This window comes from Tiliqua scincoides, chromosome 8 (assembly GCF_035046505.1).
Source record: "Tiliqua scincoides isolate rTilSci1 chromosome 8, rTilSci1.hap2, whole genome shotgun sequence".
NCBI lineage: Eukaryota > Metazoa > Chordata > Lepidosauria > Squamata > Scincidae > Tiliqua > Tiliqua scincoides.
In genome coordinates this window covers 51,113,910-51,141,908 of record NC_089828.1, presented here as the reverse complement: position 1 = coordinate 51,141,908, position 27,999 = coordinate 51,113,910, and the positions used below count along the sequence as shown (strand labels likewise).

General features: G+C 45.1%; 1 protein-coding gene across 3 annotated transcripts in view; it reads right to left on the bottom strand.

The window, feature by feature from the left end:
* Positions 1–27,255, bottom strand: part of USP32 (ubiquitin specific peptidase 32) — a 142,893-nt gene extending 115,638 nt beyond the window's left edge. For all 3 annotated transcript variants that reach the window (XM_066635933.1, XM_066635934.1, XM_066635935.1), the window contains exon 1: positions 27,073–27,255. In XM_066635933.1, coding sequence (XP_066492030.1) covers positions 27,073–27,130 — 58 coding nt within the window. In that variant the 5' untranslated portion in view covers positions 27,131–27,255. The remainder of the gene's footprint in view (positions 1–27,072) is intronic.
* Positions 27,256–27,999: the final 744 nt, after the last annotated feature.

Here is a 27,999-nt window from a genome sequence, read left to right as displayed (position 1 = left end):
GACAAGGCCAGGGAAAGATGAGGAAGGAACTGACAGGCAAATGAATGGCAAGCAGTGAAGCAAGTACAAAATAGGGCATGAATGCAGCACACAGAGGGAAGGGAAACAGAGGCCATCATGCACATGTCCGATCTCGTCTGATCTCAGAAGCTAAGCAGGGTCAGGCCTGGTTAGTACTTGGATGGGAGACCGCCTGGGAATACTGGGTGCTGTAGGCTTATACCATAGTCTTTCGAGACTGAAGGTTGCCAACCACGGGGAAGAATAAAGCCATTCCCTGGGGCAATAGGGGGATCAAGAGCTGTGAAACTGTACCAAAGAGTGAACTATGATGGGGAGGCACTGTGCCAGGGAGAGCGCTGCCTTGGCTGTAGACAGACAGCCTAAAATCTAGACCTGGGGTGGGGTCTTCGAACCCAGAGCTCGAGACTGACCATTTGAAAAAAGAAACAAAAGATGGACTGGAAACAAGGATAAGTTGCTTGTAAGGACAATTACAAGCAAAGGTCATGTTGCCTCTGGAGGGGGAGCAGAGGCTGTGAAGGAACGAGCGCTGAAAATGCAGCACCCACCCACCCAGAGGTGTCTTGCAGAGGTGAAGAATCACATCCTCTGAGTGAAAGCAGTTGGGATATTGATTCCCATGAAAGTGTTTAAAAGTATTAAAAAATATATTCAACCAAAACAAGAACTTCACAAAACAGTTTACATGGCATTTTGAATGAAAAGATGGTTCCCTGCCCCAAAACAGTTTGCGATCTTAACAAAACAAAGCAAGAAAGAGAAAGAACAAGCAAACGGTTCCTGGAAAGATGCTGTGCTGGGGCAAAAAAAAAAGACAGTTTCTCTCCTCCTGCTAACAACACTTTAAAAGGTGCGTCTCGGCCCAATTAACAGGGACAACATACACACTGATCATTTGCATATATTTAAAGAAGGTGGGCTGAGCCTACAGGGGAAAAGTTGTGCATATGAAGGAAAGTGAGGTGGCAGATTCTGGGTGTGCAAGTATCTGGATGGCTCATTCCACCATGGGCACAATTTTATGTAGTGCAGCATCTGGTCTCTGGCACAGAGTATGCCTCCTGAGGCTATCCGCTTTGTTTAAAGCAAGCTCCTAGTCCTCAGAGCTGAAGAGGAAGCTTCCAGAGTGGGCAAGTTCAAATGCCAAGTGAGTTGCATTTGAGAAATTTGCTTAGGAATGTAGCCCTATTGCTGCTACAGGGAAGCAGATGTAAGCGGTATTATGCATTCAGGCACGCATCCACTCCCACATGGACATGCATGTCACATGACTAGATTGCAACCTTGGACTCCAGCAAGGAAATCAATTCTACGTAAAGTGGGGCAATATTGCATAATTATGCAAACCAATTTTCAGACAGGTGCCACGTCAGTTTGTGGCAGCAAAAACAACAGAGAGGCTTGCAGCACCTTAGGGGCTGCATAACTTATTTCAGCATAAGCATTTGGGGACTGCAATCTGATTCTGACGGAGTGGACTGCAGTACACAAAAATATAGGCTGAGTCTTTAGTTTAAGGTGCTGCCCAAATAAAGATGGATAATTTATGCACATCTTCACAAAAGAGGCTCAGTCAAGCTCAGAGTTACTCAAGACAAGAAGTGAAACCATTGGATTCCCACCAGTGTGATGAAATAGAGAGGTGCTTCTCAGGTTGGAGATAAAATAGCACAAACAGAATGGTGTACAGAAGTTAAGAAGGAAAAGGAGATACAGAGGACACAGGCGAGAAAGCAGCCCTGCAGGTCTGAGTTCTGCAAATGCACACACCAAGATCAGCTGCCAGGGCCTGCTCAAAGTACTATCATCTTAGATTAGATCAGCAGCATGAAGGAGGGCCTTTCTTCAGCCACACCAGGGCTCTGAAACAAGTTAGCAAAACAGTTGGTGCACCCTGGCTGTACAAGGAGTTTTGTGAAGGTGATTTATTTCATCAGTTTTTCAGTTTTATAATTTATTCACAACAACACAGGCCAACACACATTTTGCTTCCTTAAACGTTACACCAATTCCTGGGTATATCTGGGGTGCAGATTCCAAAAATGGCATCCATTTTGCCCTGTCATGTCTAGTTTTGGAGACAAGGCATAGCCTCTTTCGTGAATGGTTCAAGCAGCTTCCTCATGAGGAAGCCTACACCATGGCTTCCTCATGAGGAAGCTGCTTGAACCATTCACTAATGAGGCTATACTGTATTTCCAAAACTAGACGTGATAGGGCAAAAAGGATGCCATTTTTTGAATCAGCACCCCAAATTCACATCAAACCACCATAAAGTTTGAGAAAAACATTTCTGACCCTCAATTTTGTAGGCCTGTGTAATCATTACAAACACATGCATGACCTAAAAAGAGGAGATGCCTCACACAATAAAAAATCTTTTATTTCCTTTTTCAGATGGCCACTCTCCAGCTCTGGGTTCAAACCCCCCCCCCCCCCCGAAGAAAGATGTCTTCACAGACTGTTCTGGGGGAATCTGTTACAGAGTGTAAGTGTCATTAAAGGATGATCAAGCGTCCAGATAAGTCCATTTCCTCTGACCCTGTCTGCAGGTGGTCAGCTCATTAGTCAGCAGCAGTTTAGGCCAGTGAGCCACTGTCATGGTGCAAGGGAATGCTTCTCCTTCCAATGTTGTACCGCAATCTATTTAGCAATTTTTCCTCCTTCCCACATGCGCAATATCCTAGGTTTGTGACCCACAGGAAACTTTCAGAGAGCATAATACCCTATTATTTTAATTGTTTTATTGTGATCTTGTTTGTAAGTGTGAGCTGCCTTAAGTGGGCGGCGGGATAAAAATTGAGTAGATACTCCTGCATATCTTGATGAGTCGGTGCCAGTTAAGCCCCAACCTGCCTGGAGTCCTCTCGGTGGTGGCAGTGTCCAGGCTTTGAATTTCTTTATCTCATGAGGTTTGCCTCTCCAGTCCCCGCCCTTTACTGGTCTTCAGGCACTAGGTCAACAGGCCTCTACATTGACATGAGTTTGACCGGAGCAGTAGCTAAAATGCTCCTCTCCAGCTACAATACTTTTATCTGCTATCTTATCAGTCTTGGTTTTAGAGTCATTTGCTGCTTTTATTGTTTCCCTGTAATAGCTATGATGGCTAGCTGCCTTGGGGGTCCCACTTGCAGACAGAAAGGCAGGGGAAAAACATGGAAATAAATAGAATCTTTTTAAGAAAGCTTCCAAGAATTAATCTGCTGCTGTGTCAGCGAGCCCTGGTTCGATGGTTACCGATAAGATTAATCTTGAATTTTAAATGACTTTTCCCTCTTTTTCTCCCAGAAGTATATTTGTCATGCTTTAAAACATATCATAAACCACCTTGAGCCCTGGGAGCAGCCACAGAGTCAACATTATCTAGATTGGATGTTTCAGAGTGCCTGCATTTTTACAATTTTATGGATTGTTTTTTCTGTTTATTTTAATTTTATTATTTAACCCATCTTGGCTAAATGTTCTGAATAATAGGTTGGGTATAGCTATTTAAATGCACATAGTTTATGAAATACATAATATAAAATTAATGTTTAGAATAATAGCTATATCCAGTAAGAGGTAGAGTTTTGGGAGGACACACAGAAACACATGGACATAAAACGAAATGGTGGTTGAACATAGAAAGATGTGTTCTGTTGAGTCAGACTCTTGGTCTATCTGAAGCCCAGACCAAATATGCAGAAACCCACAGGAAAATGGGCATGTACCACAGAATAAGGAAACATCTAGATGCCAAACCCACATGGGCTTCCTTATCTGTGAGACATCAGTGAGTTTTTTTTCTTAAACCACAGATTAGCCAAGTAACTTTTCCCCTTTTTATTCCATGATTTCCAAATATTCCATGTGGTTTTTAACAAAGGAAAGGATCACTCATATGAGTTTCAAATCCTTAAAGGAGGTGAGATGGCACCCTAGACTTGTACCCAGTAGAGCCCTCCTTCCCCACACAGTTCATTCTCTCCCTGTTTTCAGCCTTAAAGGGTAGCCACATCCTCCTCTTTACTTGTGGCAAGCAGAAGAGAAAGGCACAAGCAAACTGTGTGTTTGAACTGCAGTCCATTCTTTGACTCTTTGGATTGACTAACAATGGAGGAAGTTACATTCTGCTGGTTCCAGACTCCTGACAACACCAAAGTGTCAACACCGCCTGAGGAATGCAACATGGAGTGAAGAACCAGGGGACATCCACTAAAATTGAGCGTTGGGAGAGTTAGGACAGACAAAAGAAAATATTTCTTTACACAGCGTGTGGTTGGTCTGTGGAACTCCTTGCCACAGGATGTGGTGACAGCATCTGGCCTGGATGCCTTTAAAAGGGGATTGGACAAGTTTCTGGAGGAAAAATCCATTACGGGTTACAAGACATGATGTGTATGTGCAACCTCCTGATTTTAGAAATGGGCTATGTCAGATGCAAGGGAGGGCACCAGGATGCAGGTCTCTTGTTATCAAGTGTGCTCCCTGGGGCATTTGGTGGGCCACTGTGAGATACAGGAAGCTGGACTAGATGGGCCTATGGCCTGATCCAGTGGGGCTGTTCTTATGTTCTTAAGAGGGGAGAACCTTCATTGATACTTGGCGGGAAGAGGCTGACCAGGTCGCTCCCTCCAAAAATTACTAAAACGTGGAGCAGTGGCTCTATGTTTTGGAGACATTCAAGGACATGGGCTACTTCAGGGACCTTAAGTCTTGCAGGAGCAAAGCCAAGGAACTGAGGAGGAACTACAAACTGGGGAGGAGGGCACCCCAGAATAGGTATGCTCTTCTTCAAAATTCTTGACCAGTTCCTCCAAATGAACCACGGAATGCTTGTATCCCACATGAGTGGCTCATATCAGCAGAAGATATGCACTGCTGGGATGTGGCTGAAGAATTGGTCTTGAGCCTAGATTCTGTTATTGACCCAGAGGAGTCTGCCTCCTTGCAGCCAGGATCTTCAACATTAACTGACTCATTCCAAGCCATGGGTGATACAGACAGCCTGCTGCTATCTGAACCATCGCAAAGGATGTTTTCAGAACTACTCCCTATGCCTTGTAGAGAGTACTTTAGGAAGTGGTGGCAGCCAGTAAACAGCAGCAAGGAGAAACTGGGGGGGGGGGCGTTTCCCACCTTTGGCATTGACGAAAGTGAGGACTGCTAAAGTACCGTAGTATTTACAAATCATGCTAGGAAAGGTTGGAGGAGCAGCTAAAGGTGGAAGAATGCCTCTTCTGCCTTCGCTGCTGACCAGAGTAGGGACCAGGCAAGTAATGCACTAGTTAAATCCAACTCTCCTTTGCAGAAATCAAGCAACAGAGACCTCAGACCAGAGCAGACAAGATGTAGAATCTGAGGAATAAGCAGAAGTGGCAGCATCCAGCAGGAGCTGTTGCAGGCAAACAGGGAAGCAAGCCACAGGTTCACACAGATCCTCAACTGCCTCCAGGATACAGGTCCTCAAGCAAGGGTTTGCATGCTTGGAGAGGAGAGGCCAGCCAGGCTAAAGGTACTGTTGCAGCAAAGGTCCTAGGACATCAGATTGCTGATTGAAGCTGTTGAGAGCACACAACACATCATAAGTGCTATAATGGACAGGTAGACCAGAGGGATGGAGGCTTACCTGCCCGCACATGAACCTTCGCAAGCAGGGGGAGGGGAAGTATTTGAAGGTCACATCATTGAGGAGCTATGTGATCCCACTTTCTGTGGATCCATTGGTCAGCACTTGTGTTTTGTGTATTTGTAAATAGTTGTGGTCATAATTACCTGTTGTTACACAGGAATGTAGCACTTGTATTGTGACCACTTGTAATTATCTATCCTTGCAGTGGAATGCAGTAAACACACTGCTTAAAATTTATTGCCAAGTGTTAGCAGAAAACAAGTCAATGAGCTTTTTAAAAAATAAAGCTTTGTCTGTCTCCCCCACCACCACCAAAAAAAACCTCATCTCTTTATTTGAGCCACTGATGAATCCAGCCCCTTACAGCTCCTTTAACTGCCAAGAACATCCCTGATCTTTTTGGAAGAAATCATGTGGATCTAGCAGCACCACCCACCTTGCTAAACAACCACCAGCTCCCTCCCGTTTTTAGCCATGGTGACCCGCAACCAATGGGCTCAGGGAGAACCCCACCATCTGGCCCAGGGACCAGAACACAGAACTTTCCTATTGGACCATCTAATCTCTTGCTATACCTGCGGTAGGAGTATTTTCCAGTCAATGGTTACTGGGGAGAACCTTACCCATCCGGGAGTTAATTTGTCACCCAATGAGACGTCAATTTATTGTGTACTGTAGTTTATTGGGGTTGTCCCCCTCAAAGACCACAATCAACTGGCAGGAACTGCCAATCAATTCATGGGTAATCTCTCTATTCAGAAGTGGGGAGGGGAGCTGCAATTTTTGTGCATGGGCAAGCCTTCAGGGGGGAACTCCTACCTTCCTGCAGCAGCAAATCATAATTTTCCATTTCCTCTGAGCAAATGATTGTGTGTGCTTGCCTGCAAACAAGGATTTGACCTGACTTTGCAAGCAAATGTAAACCCTGGTTTGCCTGTGTGGACAGAACAGCAAACTAAGATTTACCACTATTCAAAGCACGTGAGGGGCATGTGCAAGCCTATTCCAGTTACATCACACCATAGCATTATGTCTGCCTGTCCAAAGAAAAAATGAGTACACACTCTAGAAGAGGAGAAGGCTTGAAGGCATCTTGGGTCTTTGTAATCGTCTCTTCCCAGACTATCCCCCAATCAGTCTACAGGATGCTCTCCACATGCCACAGCAGACTGGACAGGGAAGCAAATCCTTTCAGGAGAGCATTATCTACAAATGTCATGAAGCGCAACTACACAGACATTTCTTTGCTTTGAATGCCTAATGCAATTCATAACATCTGTTTGCTTCCCCGTGTCCAATTCCAATACAACGAAAGTGGCACCACCAGTAACTATGTCTGTACTTCAAAAGGTCAGCTGGGCTCTACATTAAAACTGCCAGAACATGCCATAATAGAACGTTTTTTGCGTTGTTTTTCAAAAGGAATAGCTCTCATCTCTCTTCCACTGTCACACTGTGCTACCATTTGTGCCTATTTCTTAAGATTCTCAGCCTGCCCTATGACAATTATTCAGGTCAGGAAAATATATCGTCACACACAGAAGACAAGAGGGGGCCAAGGGTTGCTACGGCTCAGAACATCTTATGCTGCTCAAGAGCTTTGCACTCCAGCTGCCTGAAGTCACCAAACCCGCCTAATATAAAAAGCAGTCCAGGTTTGGAGGGTATTATCGGCTGTTGAGATCGAGCATCATGAACCAGATAGAGCTGCATTTTTCAAGCTGTTTTAGACCCCTGGGGCTCCTTGGAAGTTTATCAGGAATTCCCTGATTGGAAGGGCAACACAGCAGACGTGCTCCCCTGAAAGTCAGATTGCCCATCACTCCTGAAGTTTCCCTGCAGCATGAAACCCCAAGAGAACAGAGAATGCATTCGGGGTCACTCAGAGCAAGACCCACAGGTGTGGCCAGAGTCACAGATAAGGGTGCTCTCACCATCATACTCCAAAACATCTGCAGCGTGTTGGAATTCTTTCAGTGGATAGTCTTGTGAAAACAGTTCTATGACTTTTGCAAACTGCTCCACAGAGATTGCAGCAGTTAGATAGTCAAAGGACAGTCTATAGTGGACTCTTTCTATGTCCAGGCCCCCCCAAAATCACCGACCAAGTTGCCAGGCCCAGAGTACCCCACAGTGGAACAGGCCCAGGTAGCTAACATTCTCTCCTACTTGTGCTGCAGTTTGGAGAAGGGGAGGAAAAGGAGCCTTTCCCTCTGTTTCCTACCTTCTCCATAAGCCAGCATGGGGCATAGCTTAGAGGGAGAACACCCGCTTCTCAAACAGAATGTCCCAGTTCCTAGGGGCACCTCCTGGTAGGGCTGGGAAAGACCCTCTGCCTGAAACCCTGGAGAGCTACTGAGAGCCACTGTAGACAATTCTGAGCTAGGCGGACCAAGGGTCTGGCTTTGTGTAAACAAAACTCACAGAAACAGCACAAATTAGAGCAACCTCTCTTTCCCATCCAAGGCCTCTGACACGCTGGAGGACAGGGAAGGTTGAGCAAGCACAAACACAATTTGTCTCCTAAGCCAAGCCAGTATTTTGTTTACCACCACCACCACCAGCCATTCAACTAGTAGCCTGTCAAAATTGCCTCTGAACAATCTGGCAGAAGACAGCGTGTACATTGATAAACTGTACATCTACACAAATTCAAGTAGGTCAGTAACTTCTCAAAAGATTATTCCCGGCAACTTGATGTAGCAACCAGCATTCTTCAGTGACTATATCCCACTTTGGAGCCAGCAAAATCAGCTTTGATGCATATACACATGCTGTTGCCTGTTTTTGTTGTCAACCACAAACTTTCAGTCACACCTTTCTTGAACTTTAGCCCTCCTAAGGAGAGTTTATGTCTTCTCTTTAGTCTATCTGTCCCTCCTGGGATTCATAATATAAATGCCAGTAAAGTTTTGCAACCTGCTGATGAGCAAGGTTACCCAGCTCCAGTGCCTGACACAAATAATGACTAGCCCTGCTATAACTGGCAGAGGGCCTTGAAGGCGTGGAAGTATCATCCCATTACCAAGATAGCATGCTTGAGGTGCCAAAAAGAGATGGGTGCAGAAGTTATCTCCTTTTCCCTCTGTTCTTGAGCTATATTTTCTGTGGAGATGGCTCCACAGAGTACAGATAGGCTGGTCCCAGAGAGCCTGGAGACTAGATGTTCAGCACAACCTTGGACCTTTAAAAGTTATCCAATCAGACATCTGCAATTGGTGAGGTCTGAACCCTGCTTGGCACTTCCATCCAAATCAAGAGACCCACCCAAGTACTCATTTTATTTTGCCACTTTTTAATAAGTTTTCTGCTTACTATTAGTACATAAAGTGCAGCCGCAATGCAGCCCCGGAGTAAGGGAACAAATGTTCCCATACCTTGAGGAGGTCTCTGTGACTGCCTCCCCACCACAGGATGCAGTGTACACCCCATTGGCACAGGTACACCGGCACTAGAAAACTGGATAGGATTTGGCCCTAAATCTTTGTCAGAAAATTATGACACAGAACAAGTTTGGGCTGAACATTTTACTACAGCCATGTACACAGCCACATGCAATCACACCCAGAATTTCTAAAAAAAATTCAGAAAAGGCAATTAAAAAAAGCAATTTCTAAAAGTAGAATACTTCAGTATAGTGGCTGATGCTTGGGATTTTCAAACGTAAACCTTACTGAGCCTAGCTGAAAAGGGAAGAGAGTTCCAGCTTCCTCAGGTCTTCTATTCCACGTTACCCATTAGTGTGACTCGTGGCACTATGTTTATTGTGCCAGTTTCAGGATAATAAATTCAGCTTGATAGCTTGTCCAATGCCATCCTCCAAGATCAACAAAGAACAGGCTGCTGGTTACATTGTCCAAAGGCAAAGTCTGTGGCACAAAAGCACAGAGACATTGACATTTTTGGAAAATCCTGTTTTTAAAACACTTAAGAGGGAAAGTGAAAGTGGATTCCCAAAATTTGCTTTGCACTGGCCTGAAGTGCTTTTAAAAAATAAAAAGTCACCTTATTTTCTTCTTGCAAAGCAGTTGATTGTAGGGATGAGAACAGAAACAGTTCCTCACTGCCAAACTGTGCCTTGGGGATTTGCAATCTAGCATGCAAAAAAACCCCAGACTATCTCCTCCCTCACAAGAACACAGAAAAGAAATTGTCAGGGGTGGTGGGAGGTTGTACTGGGGTGGAGAGTAGGTAAAAAAAGTTCTAAAAATGTGATTTTCAAAAATATATAAAATTCTAGTTACAGCAGACATTTCTTTTTAAAAAAACAACATGGTTTAAAGTGAAATCTCAGTTTAATACAAAACATGTTAAAGCCTACAATTTTTTCTTAATACTTAATCATGACCTTTTAAACACACATACGGAATTAAAGGCAGTTTTACTATGTAAAGTAATTGTGGAAAAGACAACTAACTTCTGGGGTTCAGAATTATGCATGACAACAACAACACATGTTGTATTTATTATTGTAGGCTTCCTGCTAAACTCAGGGACAAGCAAACCACTGCTGTCTGCCTAGATGAGTCAGGTTTCTATTTGGTTCTTGCTGTGGCAAGTGTGCTAAACAAGGTCACTGACTTGAAGACTGTATCCAGAAAAATCTTCTAGAAAACATTGGTCGTTATTGGGCAAAATATTGTTTCTTATGTAATGACTGGGACGTTAAGCGTTAAGCATCAGGAGATGACAATCTGTATCAACAGAACAGCTGCAACATTTATACAGGTGGTCTTGCACACCTATTTCATGCCTGCTTACACAATCTTTGCAGGTTCCCAACGCTCTGCAAAGTTCTCAAATTCTGAACAATTCCAATTCTATTACTAAACAGCATGAACATTTACATTCCATCACATAAGAAACAATATTTTTGCCCAATAATTACAAATGTTTCCTAGAGGATTTTTCTAGACAGTCTTCAAGTCTGTGACCTTGTTTAGCACACTTGCCACAGCAAGAAACAAATAGAAGCCTGACTCATCTAGGCAGATAACAGCTGCCTGACCAAAGCTAAAAAATGCAGTTTTGCCCCTGTAGTGTACAAAGGCTCTATTTAGTTGCAAGCCAATAGGCTTTAAAACTGGTTACAGAAAAAGTAACCTGTTTGGGGAATTTATTGATTTCAAAATGGGAAGCTTGATTTAAAATACTTAGAATGCGTACAGTGCTTTAGAGAGTTCAAAGGGCTTCACATCTTTTATCTTGATGTAACACTTGCAATAACCCTGTAAGTGTTACTTCGCCCATATTATTTCGCTGAAGCTGAGAGGGAGTGACGTGCCTAAGGGCACTCGTGAGTGCATGGCAGAGACAAGATTCAAACTGGGTTAAGTCTTGCAGCTCAGTAAATAAGTTCTACTGTTGTAACAGCTCTCAGAACAATTTGCTCTGCTACTGGCTGCAAGGCTGGCATTTCCCAAGGACCCAAAGTTTCTCTAAAGCTCAGCTACATTGGCCCAAAAAGATAGAGAGACTTTATCCACAACTCACAGTCTAAAGCAAAAAATAAAAAAATAAAAAAGGCAAACCAGCAGTGCTGGTAGAGCAAGAGCAAACTGGTCCACTGCCATCATTTCTCCTGGTTGAATTTCTTCCTGAAGGAGAGTACAGTGCCTCCATTATACCAATGAACACATTCTGGAATTCATCTGAATCCTATTCATGTTTTTGAAATGTCATTCCCATAAGACAGATCTGCACAATCAAGGCTTGCCATCCAAACGTGGCTCTCTTCTGGTCTATTTGCAGCCCTCTGGGGAACTGGAAAATGACAACAGTTTGCAGTCTTTCTCCACATCTTTGTGGGAACATCTATCCTCCTTCCCCCCCCCCCCAAGTCTACCAAGAGTGGAATAGGAAAACTGGTTGCATTACTACATCAGTACTGCCGTTTCCGGATTCAGAAGGTCAATAATACAGCAGGCACCAGTTTTCCCTACCCGTTACAACCAACTAGCTGCTGGCTTGAGAGAATGATAATCTTGCATAGTTTTCAGCACAGAGTCAATGTCCAGTAGATGGAAGACCTCAACAGCTCAGAAATAAAGGATCAGGGTACAAGTGGAAATGTAAAGAGAAGACAGCACTATAGGCATACAGAGAAAAAAGTGGTAACAGGGGGTACAGGGACAAAAAAAGAAAAAGAAGGCAGAAGAAGTGTGTGTCCAGGAGCATTAACCTGCTAAATGCAATCAACCGAGAATGGAATTAAGACACAGTACAAAATGAGAAGGTTAAAAATGTTTTTCTGTGATTAAGTTTGTCTTATGGCCCTCCTGAGTCCAATTCACAGGGATGCCATATGAATGAGTCCTTGGCCCTCGCAAAGAAAGCTTTCCACACTTTCACACAACTGCTATTCCCCACACCTCAGGTTCTCATACTGGGGCATCGTGACATCCCAGCCTGAGAGCCTCAACCCCTGGTCCCTGGGAAAGGCACTGACACAATCCCCAGGACTGCGTCGCTAATAGGGGGCAAAGGGGTTTTTCTTACTCACAGGGGACTGCTGCGAGGTGCGGGGGACAGCTGCACAGCCCTTTGCAGGGTTCCCCAAGTCTTAGAATACTGAAAATTGATCAGAAACTACTTCTGGTTTGGGATCGTGAAACCAGAAGTGGTTTCTGATCAATTTTCAGTATTCTAAGACTCGGGGAGCCCTGCAGAGGGCTGTGCAGGTTTCCCCACACCTCGCAGAAGCCACATGTAAAATACCTCTTCACCCCCCCCCCAATTAGCAATGCGACCCTGGAAATCGCGTCACTGCCTTCGCCCTCCCTTGCAAAGACTTACCTGGGAGGTTTTACTTCCAAGAAGTTTGAGAACCCCTGCCCCACACTTATAACCACTGGAAAATGTTTTCAGCACATCTTTTAAAGAGGCAATGACCAACCCACCCACCCCCAACTCACACAGAGTAGGATTTCCACTAAATTTCAATCCCACCCAGGAAGTACATGCAGATACACTTCAGAACTCATAGCCTGAATGCCGGTCTGAGACCGTTAAATAAGCTACTGCTACTACCCATAGCCTGCAGCTGTCAAATGGTGATTCCTAGAGACTCATACAGTGGCATTCAAGCTCTCAGCCTCCAGTCTGCCATCCATTTAGGTCATCACTGCAGAACATTATATGGCATGTTCTAGAACACACCCTCTATTCATATAGGGAACTAGTCAGGCCTACAGACCTCAGTGGCCCTGGGTGCACCCTAGAACGCAATAGATGCCTACAGCTGCTCACTGAAAGAATGATAGTGGTGCCCAGATTGTCTCTTACTTAAGACTATCTGCTATGACTCTCTCATTGTGTAATCCCCAAGAAGTTTCAAAGGAACACTTGAGGCCTCCAGAATTCAGGAGGAAAACCATTTCCCAGGCCAACCCACACTTCCCTAATCCATCACATGGTTGATCTATCTTCTAGGAACTGCACTTGTACAAAATCCTTCCCACATCCAAGATCTGTGCCACCCAAATAGCTTTCAACAAATGAGACATTGTTGGTACTGTTCTCAGCAGAGACATTTGCTGTCCCATGCACAAGAATAAATCAATAAGCTGCTCCCAGCAAGTTGATACTTCTAGGTATTCTTGGAAAGATTCTCTGGCATAAAGTAGCATCCATAGCAAACCAAGGAAACCAAGTTTAACCAGCTCCCACTGCCCTCCAGCGGAACCATTCACCACCACAACCACTCCCCTATCACAATGGGCTACTCCCATCATTGTCATCAAGATGACCTTTTCATGCAGACAATTTATACAAGCATCAAAGGTGCAAAAAATTATTGTGAAGGAGGCAAATTCCAACTTTCTTCTCAAAGAAAGGACACATTCTATGTTTTCTTCTCTTGCATATGATGAAATTCTACAGCAAGCAAACATCAAAAAAATTAATTAATAACCTAGCATATGAACAATACCCAGAGAATCACAGAAGTTTGTCTTGCCAGTGAAGCCTGCCCCCCCCCCCACACACACACTATTTCAACTTCTGTTTTTAACTTCATCTGGCAAAAATTATTAGTTTTTTAGCAGATGACCCACACCAAGCACACAGAATAGGAGCAAGCTAGAAACACAACAGTCTAATTACAGCCCAATCCTACTGGGCCCAGCAAGCAGCACAATGCACGTTCAGCTGGTGGTGACTGCCATAAAGCAGTTGTAAAAGTGCACAGAGTAGCGCACTGCAGAAGCACCAGTGGGAAGGCTAGAGCAGGTAAGATGGCAGGGGAGGCGGGATGGGCGGAACAGAGTGGCAATGGGAGCAAGAGAAGGGCAGTTTGGGTCTGGAAAGGGGGCAAAATTGGCAGCAGTGGCAGCCGACAAATCCAAGGTCCCATTCCAAACCTGGTCCCATACCACGGGTCCACATGGACCTGCAATGGCAAATTCACTAACGCAGGTCCAAGCAGACCCCTCCATACTGCAGAGGTTTACTCCTGGGTCAGAAAATGGATGCTCCTTTACCCAGGAGAACTTCACAATTCCCCTCCCCCAATCCACAAGATACAATGGTAGAGCTTCTGGTGTCACTGCAACAGTGGGGGGGGGGAGCATAGGATTGGGCTGCTAATTGCAGTACAAGAAACACATGGTAAATTTTAAGTGTTTTCAGAACTGGGACCACAGTAAACCGACTGAAAGCCAAGTAATTGCAGAATTTGTCTAAAGTACATGTGACTTTATCTGGACTAACCCCATATGGAGGGAGAGAAAGGGAAAAAGGGCTACAAAAGGATTTTGGAGCCTAGAGTCAACCATTCACCAAGGGCCCTTCTGGGCAAACAAGTCTGTCCAATTCCCACTGCTCAAGGCACCTTGTGATATATAACAGGGGTGTCCAAAGTTTTTGGCAGGAGGGCCACATCGTCTCTCTGACACTGTGTCAGGGGCTGGGGGGAAAAAAGAATTAATTTACATTTAAAATGGGAATGAATTTACATAAGTTTACATAAATGAATATATTAAAGATGAACTTATATGAATGAATGAAAGTCTTGCAATAGCTCAAGGTCTATAAAAGGCCTTGCACAAAGCCAGGCTGGCCTTTCCTTTGCTGCCGCTACTGCATCACAGACGTGAAACAGCAAGCAGTGGAGGGAGCCCTCATTCCACAGCTCACGCGCAAGGTCAAACAGTCGCCCTCATGCTGAGAGCAGTTGTGTCAGGCCAGTGCGGGCTCCAACAAAACTCTGGAGGGCCAGAGGCTCATTGGTGACTGGGGGTTCCCTGAGGGCCACATTGAGAGGCCTCGAGGGCCACAAGTGGCCCCAGGGCCAGGGTTTGGGCACCCCTGATATATAATGACAGATATGCCAATCAAATGTTCCAAGTCACTTTGCAAAGCTGCCTTCAGAGCTCCAAATAGAAACTCCAGAAAATGAAAAAAATATTATTCCAAATACAATTCACTTCTGCCTTGGCCGACTGCAAACGCCTCTCTTCTTGAGGATTACAGCAGGGCTATTACTGAAATTCCAACAAATCAAGCCTCTTCCGTCAGTTACCAACCAAGAACAAATGTCCAAAGAGACCAGCAACTGGCCATGGTATCCCTAGCAACTGGCAATTATTAAATGAAGTTGTTAAATAGCCGTTTTCCTGAATTTAGAATAGCAGTGGTGACTAAGAAGAAATTTTTTATTATTTAGGAATTAAACAGGGATGCAGGACATTACCAACACAATACTATACAGTATTCTTTTCCATTATCTAGTAACTGGAACAGAGTTTTGATGGTCAAAGTGATGCATTTTAATACAATCCATAAGAGAAAACAAGAAATCTCTATTCCTTTTTAAGTCACCTGTGTCTACCTTTCACTGGCCCTTGATCTATTCGCTTTTCAGACTTCAGGAAAGAAAAAAAAACACCACAAAATGTAATTGCATTTAGAGTGGAGTCCAAAGATTCAGCCAGTGCCCCATATGAACAATGTGGGTCATCTAGAACATGTTCTAGACCCATCTGTAAGGCACAAGGGTTCCACAGTCAAGATTCACATGTTTCTCAGAAGATAAATAAATGTGGAAAAGATTCCCCCAAAGATAGGAAATTTGGAAGCTTCAGTAGGTAGTCTTCTCAGCTCTCGAGGTGCTATATGGGATAATTACTACTTATCTTACAGGCTGTTGTAAGGATAAAAGACAGTACACATAAAGCACTTGAAAAACTCAGAAGCACAATACACATTATTTTTAATACATTTGACCCTTGTCAAATAGGGGTTTGGTACCCACAGATCTGACACAATGTGAGTGCAGTTAAATGCCAGTATTGTTCATGCTTTGAAGCTTAGGATGAAGAGGCTAAAGAAAAATCATCAAGGCAAACAAAATCAAGAACTTCATGCATGGCTCACCAAGAAGTTAACATGCCCTGACATTCTGCTACTGTTGAGATGGCTGGAATATTTTTAGTCCACCAGTTAATTTCTTTAACTTTGAATGCTCTGTTATTTCTAGCAAGTTCTCTCTCTTTTTAATTGCTTGAAAAAGTCCTGCATTCGCAATTTTTTCCCCCTGCTATATTTTTTGCCAGAAGGGTTTATTGTCTCATTATGTAAATGACCTTTTCATATGAAATGTAGCGTTAAAAACTTACACACACAAAACATCTTTAAGTACCACAAATATCACAGGGGCATTCAAAGCCATTTGGATAACATTTACATTAAAGATAAAGGGAGCTATTCAGACAAGATAACAAGACAGAGACACCATGCTTTAGCAATTACCAACCCACCAGAAATCAATCAAAAGAGAGGTGGTAACTATCCATTTCTAAGCGCATGGGGGTCCCACTAAATTTGGTACTCCTACTCCAGAACACTTTCCCTGAAGTTGTCACCTTCAAAGGTGAGATGCTCTACTTAGCAGATTTAGAAGTCATGCAAGTTCCATATGCACAACACTATATGTTTTATACACAAGGATGATTTCCATCTGTTGATATTAGCCTCATAAAAATTACACTCAAAACCGTTGCCAATTCCATTAACGCCCACAACTCCATTCTCTCATCAGATGTTAATGGACTACACTAGAGTAGGAACCTGGTTCAGAGCATCCCCAGAAATGGCATATTACAAAACTCACTGGATCTCTCTGGCATTAAAGGAGTATTTGTTCTTTAACACTGTAAGAGGAGAGCACATTCAGATCTCTTTTCAATGTGAAGCAGCACTATAGTGGTTGCCCAAACAGCTTGTCACCACAGTTGCACTTGCCTTTATTTCTGGGTCCTTTTGCATTTTGTTTGCCACACACGTTCTCCTAAGAATAATGAGAGCTAGAAACCTAAAATCCATAGGATTACATCATAACTTGGGATGGGCATATGCCGCAAATAAACAGATAAAAGGAAGCATGAGCGAATCACACTTCTGACAAGGACTACAGGGCTTGAACTTGAGGTATGAGGCCAAGTGCAAACCTAGCAAGCTGCCTCAAAGAGTTTGTGAACCTCACAGCAGTTCTGGGAGCACATCGGTGTGCAATGCAACACTGGCTGGGGGTATGAAACATTCAGACTGGTTGAACCCAGCATAAGTAGTAGGAACCCGGCACTGTGGGCAACCAAGCAGAACAGCCTGCTTGCTTCATTTTATGTTCCTGCTCTGGCCTTTAACCTCAGTGACCCTGTCATGAAAAGGTTGAATTTACGAACAGACACCCACAGTTCCAGCCTGGCCCCAGGAGTTATGCCTCTTGTGCAAAGCTCTATTCTTTCTCTCACAATGAGAAACACCAGATTCATATTCACCTGAAACTTGCAGCAAATTGTTTGTGTGACACATGGCTCAAACATTACCTAACATAAAGCAATGCTGGAATGAAACATCAATTAGCAGCATAATACTGAAAGCCTTTCTTTTTGTTTTTTTTTAATGTGAAAGTTCCTTAAAACATGTAGGCTTCCAATTACTCAAGCATTAAGCAAGCCGTTAACTTCCGTTAACAGCATTCAGGACAAAATGTGACAGTTTTAAAGGACTCTGGTAAATTGCTAATTCAATTACAGAATCGAGTTGGCATCAATCATAGCTCTCCTTCCAGAATGGAAAGGAACACCTGTTTGCATGAAGTGAAAGGTGCAGGTTCACATTCCAAAGCCACAACATTAGTGGTTTGAAAGAAGAAGGCCAGAGAATCCAGTAAGGCAGTGGTTCCCAACACTTTTTCACTTGCGTAACCCTTGGCAGCCCATTTCCATAAATTGTACCCCTCATATTAGCCCAGCAAGGAATTCTAGTGCCAGCCCTGCAAGGTATCCTAAAGCAGACCTGCCTTTTTCACCATTATTCAATTCTTTTTCAAGTACCCCTAAAGATCCCAGTCTAAGACCCAGGACTTTGGAATGGGATCATGGAGTGGGATATACCCTTTAAGCAGCAAACAAGATATAATAAAGTAATTCAAGAGTTATGTGGCAGTCGCTGCCCAGCACAATTCTGGATCTCTGTGCCTTTTGCACAATTGCCCTCTCAAGTTTGCGATCCACCCTGAAGAGAATGACAGAGCGTAGGAGTGACGGCTGTCTTTTAGGTCTCGCTCTCACTAACAGCAGATGAGATTGTGAGCCTGTGGCTGAATTGCTAAACTGCCTGTGGAGACCCCTATGCAGACCTCTGAAATTTGTTACATCCAGGCTGGTATTCCCAGAACCACAATCATCCTACATCAGCTGCCTGACCCAAACCTTTAAAGCTCAGAGAAGCAACTCTTTCTGTGCCAGTGGCTTTTTAAACATGGGAGCTCAAGCAACCCTGAAATATAGCTGCACAGTAATTTCCCTTCCTGGAAGAGACACAGGGTCACTCCAGCTGCCTGTTGTGGCTTTAAAGACTGCAGTTGGTATAACACAGCAACAGGAGGAGCAAACATTCACACTTAGCAGACTGACTCACACGAGTCTTTCTGCACCCATACTGGCCCCTGGTTCCAACATCCCAAAGCTGGAGAGTCTTTTTCTAACATTCGCCTACTCTTCTTCCTCTCAGATTCATGCTGCTGTTGTCACAAGAAAAAACAAAAGGCCTCCATTGCCCAGTTTTCTGAGGTAAGGAATACTAATGGGCTGATAAGAGAAGGAGCAGACAATGATGGCTCTCTCTGCCAAAAGGATGGGACAACCAATGAACTGGGGTAGCTGTCAGGGCTAGAAGTCACTACCAGGTTCAGTAGGCGTCATCAGCAGAGCAAATACAGCTGATCTCCTCACACCTTCAGAGCTGAGCAAAACGAAGAAGGAGAGAAGCTGCTGTAAAAACACCCACCTCACAAAAGTCAACATTTTTAAATACGCTTGGTAAACGTACAGATTCATTCACAAAAACTTAGTCTGATACACCCATCACTTGAAAGCCATATAAAAGAAGAAGCTTCAACAACATTTCTGGAACCTGAAACGCATTTCAAGGCTGCCCATCAATTGCCAGGTTTCAGAAAAAGGTTTTTCCATGTCCCGCTCAATATTTTCACAAAGAAGAAATGGAACTGCTGTCACTCACAATTTTAAGATATCAAGATGTATTCTGAAATACACTTAATTGCCCAATTTTAAAACAAGAAGAGCAGGTTGTTCTCTATGGTCCCCTCCGCCCCACTTCCCTGAAAGGGTAGTCATAGAAAATACCTAATCACAGCTCTGCAAATATGATGTTTATTTTTGTCAAGCATCACACAGCATTTACAAATTATTCTTGCCAACTATTTTACTACTGTGAATTTTATACATGGAGTAAAAACAGTTACATTCAGAGGAATGTCCCTTATTTCAAAAGGAAACTAGAAACTAAAATGTCCCCAACTTTTTTAGGGTCTGAATAAGAACCACAAGTTGTTCCCCAACTACACACTCCAACTAGATGCGTGGCCTGCCTACTCAGAGCTACAGTAACTGCTTGATCTCTGTGCTCTAATGCAGGGGTGCCCAAACCCTAGCCCTGGGGCCACTTGCGGCCCTCGAGGCCTCCCAATGCGGCCCTCAGGGAGCCCCCAGTCTCCAATGAGCCTCTGGCCCTCTGGAGATTTGTTGGAGCCCACTCTGGCCCAACGCAACAGATCTCAGTGTGAGGGCAACTGTTTGACCTCTTGTGGGAGCTGTGGGATGAGGGCTCCCTCCACTGCTTGCTGTCTGTGATGCAGCAGCAGCAGCAAAGGAAAGGCCAACCTTGCTTTGTGCAATGCCTTTTATAAGCCTTGAGCGATCACAAGACCTTCATTCATTCATATAAGTTCATCTTTAATATTTTCATTTATGTAAACTTATGTAAATTTATTCAAATTTGAAATGTAAATTAATTCTTTTTTCTCCCAGGTCCCTGACACAGTGTCAAAGAGCTGATGTGGCCCTCCTGCCAAAAACTTTGGACACCCCTGCTCTAATGCATCAGCAGAAGTGCACAGTAGCATCAGGTTTGCAAAACAATCATTCACCTGGTCACCTGTGGTGTATAAAAACTCTCTCCAGGTAAAGAGACAAGGAAGCTGTCTTAAATGGGAAGCAAACTGGATCTCCCCCAATATAAAACTTGTCAGGGGTATAAAACTTGTTTCATATAGAAGGCAAAATAATCTGACCCACATGTCTTATGTTTGACACCCCTGCTCTAGGTCACATCGGTGTACCACAGATACCAACCAACACAAAAGGGCTGCTAAAAGTCTCTCTCTAAAACCTTTGTGGTTTTATCTGCAAGACTGGATACTAGCAAGCTGCCTTCTGCTGAGTCAGAATATTGATCCATCTAACTTAGTATTGTCTACATTGACAATGACTAGCAGCAGCTCGCCAGGGTTTCAGGCAGGGATCTTTCCCAGCCCTACCCAAAGGGGTTGCCAGGAATCCATCTTGAGACCTTATGCAAGAAAAGCAGGTGCTCACAACTGAGCAACATCCCTGTCCCATACTGAACCCAAATGTAGCACTTTGGCATTGGAAAGTGGGTGTTTTATCCCCACCCACCCCCATCTCTTAGCTTCCACTTTACATCTTTTTTCATGTCCTTCAACTCAGGCATATTGATAAATCAGGCAGGAAGCTTCCAGAGCTCTCAAGAAGGCTGGCACCTGGGCACAAGATTCCAAAAAACCACACCACTTTCTTTGAGGCACTCTAGGGGCTCTGGATATTGTTTTCCAACAGAAGTACACAATGCCACCTGAAGATCTCAAGTTCAAGCTGAGGGAAACTTCAGCACTAGCTTGTGAGATAGCAGGGAGCGTCTGCTGCTCAAAGAGAACCCAATACTGTACAAGAGGTAAGTGTGCCCACAAGTGTGCCTGAAGTCGCCCTTTGGGAGTAGGATTTTCACTATTTCCTCAGCTTGGCACAGGGGCCTGCCCCCTCAAAATAGGAAGTTTGATCCTAAAAATGCATACTTGCTATCAAATCCATCTAAAAGGTGTCTTATCACACACCCAAAAATTAAGGTGTGGGTCTGTACCTAGGAATTTTCAATCCAGATTTCAACTGCAGAAAAAACAAAAAGAAGCAAAGTCTAGGTCTGTCCAAGGCCTCCTAGCACCCAAGGCAGCATGCCAAGGCCTGCCACCCTGCAGTGTCAGCCACCTCCTTCACCTCCTCCTTCTGCTCCCAGTATCAGGAGGGCAACTGGACAAAAGAAGACTGTGATGAGTCTTCTTCCACGCACATCTTTACACACAAACCTTCAATATCTTCTTCATTTTTGAATCTAGAGAGCTAGAGGAGGATGGTGGGAAGATGAAGGGAGGCAATGGGCACTCCATCAATTTGCCGCCTCAGGAACTTCATAGATGGACTGGCTTTCAACAACACTAAAAAGGGCTGAATGTATGCTTTTCTAACTACATATTAGCGCACATCAATATACTACAGTATTTTCCTCACATCCACTTCCATGCAACTGACAAATATTTTGCCCAAGGCAACTGATGCTATAACCACTTTGTCTATAAAGCAATTTTGACAAACAGCCCAGAGAAGATACTACCAGTAGCTTAAAGAAACTCAGCAGGCCATTTGCTCACTCACACCCATGTGAGAGTCACGTGTAGCCTAACAACGTTCACCCAGTTTCCCTGCTCAGGTGGAACTCTCTCTTGGTTGTGACACTCAACCAAGCAAGAGGCTATTTTCACCTGTTCTATTCTGAGGAGCTATTCTGAAAGAAGAGAGCTTCAAAAGGTAAGCCACTGCTCAAAAGCCAAATACTTCCACTCCACAAGTATGCGTATAAGGTTTATTTTAGTGCAGCAGCAGATTCACTACCTATGGAACCATCAGAGGGTCAGCCAACTGCAACACAGCAGAGAAAGGAACGAGCAAATAATATTTTTATCACAGCACTGCTTTTACATGCATACACACACAGGCAAAGATCTACTGGCTAAGTCAACTGGCAAGTCATTTAGTCAGACAAACACATGTAAAAAACAACCATCCTCAAGGATGACACCTTGAAAGAAATCTTGGTAATGGAAGATTAGACAGTGCACTCTTTTTTCAGATACTGCCTACATCACTAGGCAAAAGATACTGAAGACTGAATCCTAAGCTCTGACTTACAAGCAAAAGTCTTACATAAGAACAGCCCTGGTGGATCAGGTTGAGGGTCCATAGTGGCTAACCAACTGCCACTAGGAAGCTCACAGGCAGGAAAGAAAGACATACCTTCAATGAACTTGGAGGGAGACTATAGTCAGCAAGACTAGTCACCACTAATTTTAAGAATTATTCTTATTAAGAGTATTTATATACCACTTTTTCAATAAGAAGTTCACAAAGTATTTTACAAACAAAATCAAATGTTAAATGGCTCCCAAAAAAGCTAACCATCTTAAAAGAATGTCTAAAACAGCCATTTTCAACCAGTGTGCCACGAGTGTTCCACTGGTGTGCCACAGGAACTTGGGGGAAGATCATTTATTAGTAGGGCCAATGGGGTTGTGAGCCGTCCAATGGCAGCAGGGTGTGCCTTGTCAATTGGCAAAAACCTGATGGTATGCCTTGACAGTTTTAGGGCCTTGTCCGTGTGCCATGAGATGAAAAAGATTGAAAATTGCTGGTCTAAAAGGACAATCTAAAAAGACCTGGTAGACTGTCCCTTCATGAATTTGTCCAAACCACTTATAAAACCATGCAAGCTAGTGGCCATCACCACATCTTGCAGCAGAAAAGTCCACAATCATGAGCTTTCTGAAGAAGACCTCCTTTTGTCCACTCTGAACGTCTCACCAACCTGTTTCAATTAATGACCCCTGACTCTAGCATTGTGAGAGTGGAAAAATGTTTCTCTCCACACATCATGCATAATTTTGTGTCTCAATCATGCTTCCGCCCTTAACTGTAATTTTTCCAAGCTAAAAAGCCCAAACATTGTCGCTTTACCTCTTAAGGAAGGTGTTCCAGATCTCTGGTCATTTTAGTTGCCGTACTTTGCACCTTTTCCAGCTCTACAATCTCCTTCTTGAGGTACATCAACCAGAATTGTATACAGTATTCCAAATGTAGCTGCACCATAGCTGTTCGTAGGGGTATTATAATATTAGCAGGCTGCAAACACTTACCTGGGAATAAGTTCCACAGAACTCAGTGAGACTTGCTTCTGAGCAGACATGCATTGGCTTGTGCCATTATTCCCAATCTCTTTCTTAATGACCCCTCACATGGAATTTGCCTTCTTCCCAGTTGCCACATACTGAGTCCACATTTACAATGAGCTATGCATGATGACTCCAAAGGGGGCTCAGATGCGACATGAGGCACTGGATCCAGTCGGGCTGATTCCAATTGGCTCCAATTGTGTTACGTTGGCTACCTTCCAGTCCTCTAGCAGGGAGGCCAATTTAAATCCTAACAGTTAATGCCATGTATGGGTGGGTCAATGCAGCCAAACTCAAAAAATGCTGAAATGAATGGCCCAAGACCTCCTGGTACCTGAAACAGCATGTACTTCCACTGGCCTCATGAACAGGCTGAAATCAAATTTATGCAACATGGCTCACACCTCAGCAATCCCAAGAGACTACATCGGCTTTGCAAATAAGTCCAAACACATCACTAGCCCACAGGAAGATTTAATAGCGCTCTGACCTATACAGCTACATGAATCATGTGTCCCAAGAAGAAACAGACCAACTTCCACAAAGCTTTCCTGCCTCCTTATGTAAAACCTGTTCCTACTCAATCATGAAGAATGCTTATTTACATGTCTGGCCAATTAATATTTGTCCTCCCTCTTTCTCTTCTGCATCCACAATTAACTGTCTCCCAATTCACACCATCTTCCAAGCACAAACAATACAACATTGTGGGTTTTGTTCCCTTTTGAAACCCTCTAAAGAGAAAGAAGTCTCACAGTGAAAATGCAACCAGATTTCAACATGTAGAAACAGAAATGCAGCTCCATCCCTTGAGCCACAATTTCCCATCAGCGTATTGCTCAAATTAACACAGTTGCATCCTCTATTGGGAACTGAACTTCTCAAGAAACAACAGCCACCAGTGCTCTAAAGTCACCCAGCATGCCCAAATTCATAAACCTCTTGCAAATCAGCCTGGCATTTGTGTACAGCCTATGCTGTGGCTGATTTTCAGGAAATTTGAAATAATTAGGAAACACACACACACCCTGATTGGGCTGGGAAAGCCTTAAGAATACATAAAAGCTAGATTAAACCCATGGCTTTGAACTCTTACAGCCATGTCACACATTATGAAAAGGCAGACCCAAGCCTAGACTCAACAAGGAACTCGAATCTACCAAAAATCCCCAATTAATGCACCTGCAGGATACACACTTGTCAAGTCACATTTTCAGATGTACACCTACGAACATGATGTGGGAAGGAACCCTTCATATATGCTAGGAACACTGTCAAAAACCGCCCACTTCTGGAAATGCACAAGAACTAAATATCTAATTTTACCAAAATGACCAGAAAAGACATTACAATCAGCTGAGCACCAAACATTCTCACTCTTTCATCTTTACAAGACCTGCAAAAGGCTGAGACTGAAGGTGCAGCACACTCAGCAATGACTATTGGGATTCCAAAAGGCACTGACGTTAGTGCCTGCTAACACACCCAGGCCTGCTCATCTCTCTCTGTCTCCTGAGCATATTCTTCATATGTTTTTGGAAAGGAGGGCAAAGATCATGAATGCAATATGCAATTGCTGCAGCTATTTCTCTTCATTGCAGAGGTAACACACAGGCAACCCAAGAACAACCACAATGAGTAAATAGCTGAGGTGATATGTACGCAAGAGAGTTGCAAAGTGACAGCAGAAGGAGAGGGAGGGGAAGCTCCTATCTATCACACAACCATGCAAGATCTTATAGTGTCACTTTATGTAATGTAGAAACTACAGATGATATTGTAGGAAGAAAGCTAAATCAGTGGCCAACAGGGTTAGAATGGGGGGGGGGGCTGTCTTGCAGCAGCAGCTACTGTCCAGCCCCCAACAGCCTAACCAGAGAAAGCAACATAAAAGCATAAATGAGGGTGAGTCAGCCAAGGACTCGCTCAAAAGCAAGTGCAAGAAGTCTGAAGGCAGCTGGGGGGAGCGAGAGTGCATCCTTACATTTCCAAGGAAGCACATCGCCCTTGTGTCTCAGCCCACTGACAACTGGTGTCAGGAACACCAAGGAGTGTCACATCACTTCACTCTAATCAGCACTGAAAGCTCTACAGGGAGAGAAAGAAACACACATCACAGGATCCCTCCTGCCTATCTTCTTGATGTGGCAGTCCAACCCTACCTACTGTTCACGATGTTCACTTTCTCTCCCAAACAAAGCTACCACTAACCTGAGTTTAGTTCACTTGAGTGCCACCCAGCAGTTTGAACTTCGGGGGATGCTACCTGCAAGTGCAGAGACTGTAAACTTCTGAATACCAGTCCCTAGAGGGCTACTACCATCAAGACCAGCATGTGGGCATTGACTTGACTACTGTGACTAAACAGAACTATGACTGGGTCCAGCAGGTCCTGTTCTTTTTAGCCATGACAGTTAGGAATGGAACCGCCATGTGCAAAAGGCAGTCAGTCCACCTTTGAATGGCGTCAAACGAAGGAGCAGATTCTTGTCTTCACCTTCCGTTTGCAAGCGTCTCCCAGAAGCATCTAGTGGGCCACTGCCAGGAAGAGCTTGCTGGACTGGATGGATTATTCAGGCAGTCCTGCTCCAGCAGGGCTCTCTTTATGTGCTCAATCCCATTAACGTAAGAAGCCCTGCTGGATCAGGCCAACGGTCCATCCAGTCCAGTTTCCTGCATCACACAGTGGCCCACCAGATGCCTCAGGGAGCACACAAGACAACAAGGTACCTGCATCCTGGTGCCACTCCCTTGCACCTGGCATGCTGAGGCAGCCTACTTCTAAAACCAGGAAAATTATTATCTGACCTAATGCAAGACGGCCAGGGTTCCCAAAAGCAAGACCTGGCACTGGAGAACGCCAAGCCATTTCCTTGTCAGGGTTTGCTCTTCCTAAAAATCCACCAGTTAACCCTATTAGGCACCCCTTCTGTAACTGGTTCTGCTCCTCCTAACAATACTGCATATCCTACCCCATGACGCTTGTTTAAGAACATAAAAAGAGCCCCGCAGGATCAGGCTAAAGGCCCATCCAGTCCAGCTTCCTTGTATCTCACAGTAACCCACCAGATGTCTCAGGGAGCACCCAAGACAACAAGAGACCTGCATCCTGGTGCCCTCCCTTGCACCTGACATTCTGTGGTAGGTGGAGGAGGCTGCACATCCCCATCATGGCTTGTCACCTGTGATGGACTTTCCCTTAACCAATCTATCCAGTTCCCTTTCCAAGGTACCCTGTGGCAAGGAGTTCCAAAGACCAATTTCACTCCAGGTGAAGGAATGTTCGCTTTTGACCGTCAGTTTTCGTGGGCGTCCCTGGTTCTGGGTGTTCCAGCTTGTCACCTGCGATAGACACGACGGACCTTTCCACTGTCCAGTCCCCTTGGAAAGGCGTCAAGTTCCACAGACCGATTCCTCGCCAGGTGAAGAAACAGTCTCACTGGTCCGTCCTGACTGCCCCAACACAGCGGGCGTCCCTTGCGGCTGGCAGCTCCGGCTCACCACCTGCAACAGGCCTTCCCTCTGGGAACGTGTGCGGCCGGCCCCCTTGGGAAGGCCTGCAGGTGCCATCACCACATCCAGTGGCAGGGAGTTCCACAGGCTCCCTGACCCCCACCCACCTCACAGCTCCTGTGGACAAAGACAGCCCTACACGGGGACTACTGGAGCCCCCCCTGCCCAACAGGGACCCCTGATGGGGGCAGCCTTGCTCCTCCCCTGAGGTCCAAATGGTCACGTGACGCCCCCTCAGGGGGCCCCCTCCGCACCTGCCCGTCAGGGGCGCGCCTCATTTGCATGCCCCTCCCACCACGCCCTCACCCCCTCCCCCACTCACCCCTCCTGAGGGCCTCGTCGTAGGTGAGGAAGCCGATACGGGACTCCTTGTTGCCCATCGCGTCGCCCTCAGTCCATGGCGGGCGGGCGGCGCCTGCTCGCCTCCGTCGCCGCCGCCTGGGCCGCGCCTGGCGCTCGGCTCCGGCCGCCTGTCACCGTCGCCCCTAACAGCACCAGCGCTGCCTCCCGCGGAGCGCGGCCCCCTCCCCCTCCGCCCCCATGCCGCGTCACGTGACGCGCCTCTCTGCCCCGCCCCCGCGCCCCGTCTCGCTTTTCAAAGCTCGGCCCCGCCCACCGACTCCCGCGTGACCGGAGCGGGCGCCGGCTCGGCCCCGCCCACTCGCTCGCTAGCCGGTCCCACGTGACCCGGAGTGGGCGGGGCGCGCCATGTTTCCCGCCTCCCCTGGGGACTGGAGGGAAAGGGCTGTCAATCATGCAGCGGCGCCCTGTGAATAAGGATGCTGCTGTTCTGGCTCTGCCTGCTGGAGTGAATGGCAGCTCCTCGCGGCAGAGACCTGCGTCCTTTGCTGTACAGTTAGTGCATGTTTCAGTAAACTAGGGCTGCCATCCTATGCACACTTTCCTGGGAGGAAGCCCCATTGACTATAATGGGACTTATTTCTGAATAGACATGCATAGGATTGGGCTCCCAGGCTGCAATCCTAGCCACACTTAATTTGGAGTAACCCCCATTGACTATAATGGGACTTACTTCTGAGTAGACATGCATAGGATTGGGCTCCCAGGCTGCAATCCTATGCACACTTTCCTGGGAGGAAGCCCTGTTGATTATAATGGGAGTTACTGCTTAGTAGACATGCATAGGACTGTGCCCTAAATCTTTAAAACCTTGATAATGATGTGTATGTTTTATCAACCCATATTTGTATGCAGAATAAATACCGTACAAAAGGCAAATACTGTACAA